Source organism: Fragaria vesca, linkage group LG4 (assembly GCF_000184155.1).
Source record: "Fragaria vesca subsp. vesca linkage group LG4, FraVesHawaii_1.0, whole genome shotgun sequence".
In the NCBI taxonomy this organism is placed as follows: Eukaryota; Viridiplantae; Streptophyta; class Magnoliopsida; order Rosales; family Rosaceae; genus Fragaria; species Fragaria vesca.
The window spans coordinates 18,200,371-18,206,795 of record NC_020494.1 but is presented as its reverse complement, the minus strand read 5'-3'; the positions used below and the strand labels follow the sequence as shown (position 1 = coordinate 18,206,795).

The 6,425-nt window shown below is 40.5% G+C and overlaps 2 protein-coding genes across 2 annotated transcripts; one reads left to right on the top strand and one right to left on the bottom strand.

Annotated features, from left to right (window-relative positions):
- Positions 1-2,764, top strand: LOC101312627 (ubiquitin-conjugating enzyme E2 2-like). The gene is made up of 6 exons (XM_004297281.1): positions 1-197; positions 906-1,039; positions 1,166-1,191; positions 1,306-1,395; positions 1,950-2,038; positions 2,454-2,764. The coding sequence occupies exons 2-6, from the start codon at positions 915-917 to the stop codon at positions 2,580-2,582; spliced, it is 459 nt and encodes a 152-aa protein (XP_004297329.1). The 5' UTR covers positions 1-197; positions 906-914; the 3' UTR covers positions 2,583-2,764.
- A 53-nt stretch (positions 2,765-2,817) lies between these two features.
- On the bottom strand, positions 2,818-6,103 carry LOC101312340 (probable LRR receptor-like serine/threonine-protein kinase At1g14390-like). The gene is given in 7 exon segments (XM_004297280.1): positions 2,818-3,158; positions 3,248-3,385; positions 3,486-3,673; positions 3,768-4,011; positions 4,091-4,159; positions 4,161-4,265; positions 4,338-6,103. Coding segments are annotated over 7 exon segments (2,214 nt in total). The 5' UTR covers positions 5,574-6,103; the 3' UTR covers positions 2,818-2,924.
- Positions 6,104-6,425: the final 322 nt, after the last annotated feature.

Genomic DNA, 6,425 nt, shown 5'->3' with positions numbered 1-6,425 from the left:
TAAATTACTATCTCTCTCTCTCTCTCTCTCTCTCTCTCTCTCTCTCCTCTCTTCCCTTGATCGCCGGTCACCGTGGAAGTCATTCTCCGTCACCGTCGCGCCTTCGTCCGCCGTCTCTTCGTTTCGCGGGAAATTCCTCAGCTGCCGTTCCCGCGGTTGATTCCGATAACCGAAATCTTCTCGCCGTCAGCTAACAGGTGACTGAATCTTTGATTTTTCAGCTTTCTGTTTTCATCTACTGTGTAATTTCGCTGTGGTTTGTATTGGTGCTGTGATTTGCGGTGTTTGTGTGTGATGCGATTTGTGAAGAAGATCTAATCTGTTGATTGCGATACAAGAAAAACTAAACCCTACGGTTTTGGTTTTGATTGCAAATTAGAGTAGCTGTAGGAGGTAGCTGGTTGGGTTGTGGATCTTGGTTTTTGGTTGTGTATGCTTTTATTTTTTGAAGTTCGAATCTTTGGTAGCAACTGGTTGACTATGATTTTTGGATGAGTCTGAAATTCAGTCACAGATGTCACGATTCGGATGATTCGATCATTTAGTTGAGCTCAGGGTCATTGAAATTCAGCTCTGAGGCACTGTCATTATATAGTTCCTTATCTTTTCAGTGTTACATGCTCGGGAACGTTATGGTTTGAGCTGTGATGTGTACTTTTCATTATCGTCGAGCATGGGTTTAGATGGTAGAGGTTTTGAGTGTTGAGTTTAAGTTTAAATTATGTTCTTTTCGACTTCAATTATGTTGCTTGAAGCCTTAAATATGTTGTGTTTTCGTAGTTACATGACTTCTGCACCTCATTCTGTTGCTAGAAGTCATCAATTGTCTATCTTTAGCTGCATGCATGTTTACTGATTGTATTTGACTATCTGTAAGTATTGATTTTTCATGGCCACATATGTAGGCGGTGAGGATGTCGACTCCTGCAAGGAAGAGACTGATGAGGGATTTCAAGAGGTTGCAGCAGGACCCTCCTGCCGGCATAAGCGGTGCTCCTCAGGACAATAATATTATGCTTTGGAATGCTGTTATATTCGGGTATGTCTTGGATGGAGATAGTAGTTTGTGTTTCTAATTCAGCTTTGTGCATATTGATGTTTTTGCTTGAAATTCAGTACAGCTTCATTATCTATTTACTGATGCAATTGGTTGGTTGAATTGCAGGCCCGATGACACCCCATGGGATGGAGGTGAATTTCTCTTCTTCTTCCTCTTACAATTTGAAAAGAGATTTATATTGTATTGCAAATGGATTGTTCTTCTTTCAAATAAGTTTAGTCTCTTATTATATTTTTGTATGTCAGGTACGTTCAAGTTGACACTTCAATTTTCCGAGGATTATCCAAATAAGCCACCAACAGTGCGCTTTGTTTCCCGAATGTTTCATCCTAACAGTAAGTTTGAATCAGAAACTTCAGATATAAGCACACACGTATTACCTTTGTACATATGTTGGTACTTTTAGTGCATGTATATGTAATTATGCACATACAAACAACATTATTGGTTATTCTATATGCTTCACAAGTCTAGTAATTTACTATGTTAGAACTGTAGTCAACTCTTTTGGCTTAACCTCGGGGCTTAGTGAGTGAGGTGTAGCTCGCTGACCTACACTGATTTATGTTTTACTCTTGGCACAATATGTTCTCTTTTCGTGTGGTCTTATCAGTAGTTAATCTTCTGTTTCATACCTTGCTTCTTTTGTCATTGTATATTTTTGTTTTTCTGAGAAAAGTAGGCCTGCTGTCATGTCTTTGTAGTCACTAGACATCCAAACTAATTTCTGACGGGTGAAAAATGGAGCTGAACAAGGGGCAACTTTTGGCAATTTTTTTGGAATCTCCCAAACATTTTTAAATTGATCATTGAATTACTGATTATCATCACTCAAAGAGCTAATATATCTTTCAAGTTCTAAATTTTCATTGGTTTGCCTCTTATCCAGTTTATGCGGATGGAAGCATTTGTTTGGACATCCTACAGAATCAATGGAGCCCAATTTATGATGTAGCAGCTATACTTACTTCGATTCAGGTATTCAATATATTAGTCATTGGATTTTCTCTGTCTCTTGTTTCATTGCATCATGTGATAGCTTGTAATTGCCAGGCTCTATCTGTGAAATCATTGAACTAGCTTATCTTGTTCAGTTGAATCTATACGTTAAAGCCTCTGTAGCATATTAGCTTCTTTACAGAACTACATTAATAAGTTCCCTTTGGGTATACTAATCAAGTCTTCCACTTAAAAAGAGGAATCTGAGTTGTTGGTGTATTTTTAAACATTTCAAGGAGGTCATACCTATTGCTCCTATGGATAGAAAAATTCATTTATATCAATCTGCTAAGAACAAAGGACTGTAGAAGCATGTAGAGATAGCATTTGACACTACACAACCACCTAGTTGATGGATGAAGTATTCTAATTCGTATTTTTCATCTGATTGCAGTCATTGCTGTGTGATCCAAACCCGAACTCTCCAGCAAATTCAGAAGCTGCACGTATGTTCAGTGAGAACAAACGGGAATACAACAGGAGAGTCCGTGAGATTGTTGAGCAGAGTTGGACTGCTGATTAACAACCCTTGCTCCTAATCGGGAGCTTTCAGAGATCAGTGGAACATGTTTAAATAACCTGAAACTTATGATCATTCTGTTGTGAACTCAGACATTTGATCTTGTGAATGTTTGCTTGGGCTTTCGTATGGTATTTGGCCTCGTATATTTATTAATTTATATATATTATGGACCAGTTTCGTATGCTTGTTTTTATGTGCTTGTTTTTATTTTTTAACTTGGACAAGGTACTCAGCTCAATGAAAGATCGGGAGAAATTTATGGTTGTATTGAAATTGTGCTAAACATCAACGCGAGCTGCGAGCTGCATTTACATTTTATTTGTATAGACAGGGCTACACTAACTACATTTGTGCACTAAGGTTGCCGCTGCTGGTCCATCCCTCTTGGACCTGAACTGCGTACTGCAAATTCCAGAGAACATTATCTATTGAAGGACGCTTGCTTGGGTCTCTGCACAGACAATTGATGGTGATTTCGACAGCGGTCTTCAGCGACTGGTATGCAAAACTACCCTGGATAGAGGGATCTATTGCAAGTCGTAGTCTCGATTGCCCTTCTGCTAAGCCTTTCTCGAGCTGTTTAGACCAAAAATGCATATGAATAAGTTCCCCTAAAACCGTTTGATAAGAGAAAAGATGGGTACTTGAGTAGATTGTATGCATACCTCAAGCTTGAGCTCATTCAGTTCACTTGTTGATTTGACCAACTTGCCAGTAAGAACTTGGAGCAGAATGACACCCAGCTGGTAAATATCTTCCTTCTCTGCTTCAGCACTGGGTTTAGGACTCTCTGAACCAATCTGCTAAATCGAAAATGTAATGTTAACAGCAACACCTTAGTTCACTTCTTTCTCTAATTTGACAAGCATTAGCAATGATGGTTATGTCTGCTCTTATTCTCACCTGAAATGGAAGGTTATAGTTGCTGATCTTTGCAGAAACACTCTCATCCAACAATATGTTTTCCATCTTCAAATTATTTCCAAAGACGCCGGGTGCTACCCCGGTGTGCAAGAACTGAACTCCCCTTGCAATACCAATAGTTACAGCCATTCTCTGTGGCCATTTCAGCCAGTCTTTCTTTCTCCAATCTGCAAAGTTAAGCGAAATATATAAGAAACTTTTCAAGTATCTAAGACTTTTTTTTATGATATGATCTTTAGTTTTGACAAAGGGGGCTTTTACCAGTGAGATGGTCTCTCAATGACCCATTTGAGATGTTTTCAAGAACAATGAATACAGTGGTAACTGTATTAGGAGGGTCCTGAAAAGTGACAGTACAGTGTCCAAGAACACTGACCAAATGCTTATGCCTTAGCTTTGACAAGGCTTCCACATTCTGCACCAAGTTTTGGGGCATATTCTTCTGCTTTAGTTTCACACATTTCACTAGTACCCCTGCACCATCTCTAACCCAGCCTCTGTAGACCTGTTTATATTGCACACATTAAGTAACACACATTCAAACCCAACAACCATTTCAGAGTTAATGCAATACTAATCAATACCTGTCCTTGAGATCCTTCAACCATTAGGTTTGAAGCATCAAAATTGTTCGTTGCATCCTCGATTTCTTCCAATGTGAAAACACGATACGGTGGCAGGCCAAGGGTTGGCAGCCTCATCATTTGGGGGACATGCCCTTAAAAATGCAGATAAAATCAGCTTCATAAAGCTTCTAAGCTCAAAACAGGACTACTACTCCTGCATCAGTTAGGACACAAAAAAATAGGGAGCAAAGAGGGCCTTACTTGCTTCTGAGTTTGGCATATGGGATGCTTGAAACGTAAACTTTTCGAGATGAGGTCTGGTGTCAAATTTATCTTCTTTCTTCCTATCTCCTACTTTCTTGATGATGACAAAAATCAGCAACCCTATTACTCCAGCAATACCAACAATGCCACCAATGATACCAAGCACAACTCCTATCTTTATTTTTGACTCCTCCTGTTGAGTTTTAACAGGAGGCTTAACAGCCAAGGCCTCCTTGTGACAATACTTGTAGGTATGCTGATACTTTGACACTCCACTAGACAAACAGTTCCATGAATCAAAAACCGTCCGATTTGACGACTTTGATCCAATGCAGGAAGGCAGTACCCCTATCAAAAGGTTCTGTGAAACATCCACAACTTGAAGCTTTGCACTGCAAGTTGTGTTCACCGAAAGAGCCCCAGTGAGTTGGTTCTGAGCCAAATTTAGGTACTGAAGTGAAGGGAGGGAGAACAAGAAAGAAGGAATTGGACCAACAAAGTTATTATAGGAGAGGTCCAGCTGCTGCAGCTGATCAAATCCGGTCAACATTTTGGGAATCTGAGATCTCACAGAGTTGTTTCTAAGTATGAGACTTACAAGGCTATTTCCCAATGAGGGAAACGCAGGTCCAATATGATTGTTCCCCAAATTGATCTCTTCAAGAAGTGCCAAACCCTTAAGATCTGGGACACTCCCATTGAACATATTATCTGCCAAGTTGATGCTCCTCAGATTCTTCATTGAAGCAAGTGAAGCAGGAACAGAGCCGGAGATGAAATTCGAACTAATATTGAGCTGCTCCAGGTACCAAAATCTGTTGATCTTCGCCGGCAGCGGTCCCCACAGGCCTAAACCAACCAGGGTGAGGACTTTGAGGCCGGAGAGCTTCGTGACGACGGTGAAGAAGGAATCAATGGAGAAGCTTCTCGACAGAGTAGTCGGCTGAGAAATGATGATACTTCTTTGCGGGAGGTGAGATGGGGCGGACTTGTTTCCGACGACCGTTAACTCTGTTACGCGATTGTTGGTGCAGACGATTTTGAGAGATGAAGAAGGAGGAAGGTAGCAGAAGTTGGTCCAGTTCGACCATCCTTGCAGAGCAGGAGGATACTCTAGAAGCTTCTGAACTTGGAATAGGATACGTCTCTCTGTTGCTGTTAACTGAGCAGTTGCGATCGGAGGAAACAGAGACAGAATCACAAGCAGCAAACTCGAACACAACCAGAAATTCTTCATTGCTTGGATTGGACTCAAAAGCCACAGGGTTCAACTCCCTCTAAGGCACTAATTAACATAAATATAGGATCAAAAGCTTCAAGCTAGCTAGCACAAACTGTGATCAGAACCAACTGTGACGAAGCTAGAAAAGAAGAGGGTATATATTTTCTGTTATACCTAGTCTAGAGAAAAGCAGGTTCTGCGCTAAACTATGAATAGCAAACTGATTGGGATTAGAATAAGAGAGTTAGTAGCTAAAGAGAGAATAAGGATCTTGGTTTGGTGCACTGGGATGACAAGGAAGGATTTTACTTACGTACAGTGTTATTGTGATAATGATTGCTCTGTAATAGCACCCAGCTTTGATTCAAAGATCTGAAAAGACTGGAATTTCTGAGCTAACATGAGGGACAGTGTGGAAAGTGGTGAGTCAAGTACTAAGAGACAATGAGAGCCAACTAACTAAATATTTTTTTTAAAAATTCTGCAAATCCATGGTTTTATTTATTGTTCTTCGTTAACAAATTTCCTGCATGCAGTGCTTGGCTTTTAAGTCAACTGAGCTCTGATTCAAACGCAACGTTGAGATTTGAGAGAACCAAGATGTTGACCACGCTTGTTAGGGTAAACCCTCCCCGGCGAGTATCTGGAACTCACGCGCCGGCAGCACGTGCGATTCGTGATACCTAGCTAGGCGCGCTTGTCTTTAAGGTCTCATGAAATCCTCGTTCATGTCATGTCTGAAATAGTAACGAGGAATAAAGGAAATGGCTCTGCATTGAGAAGAAACAGTGAAACATGGTGCAACACTGCAACTGGTAACTTTTTCAAACTGGAGTGGAACAAAAACTCGGTTTTCCGGAGGGTTAA

Coding starts and splice junctions, on each gene's coding strand:
- LOC101312627 (XM_004297281.1), top strand. CDS start 915: ATGTCGACTCCTGCAAGGAAGAGACTGATGAGGGATTTCAAGAGGTTG. Junction 1,192..1,305: donor TGACACCCCATGGGATGGAG/GTGAATTTCTCT, acceptor TTTGTATGTCAG/GTACGTTCAAGTTGACACTT. Junction 2,039..2,453: donor CTATACTTACTTCGATTCAG/GTATTCAATATA, acceptor ATCTGATTGCAG/TCATTGCTGTGTGATCCAAA.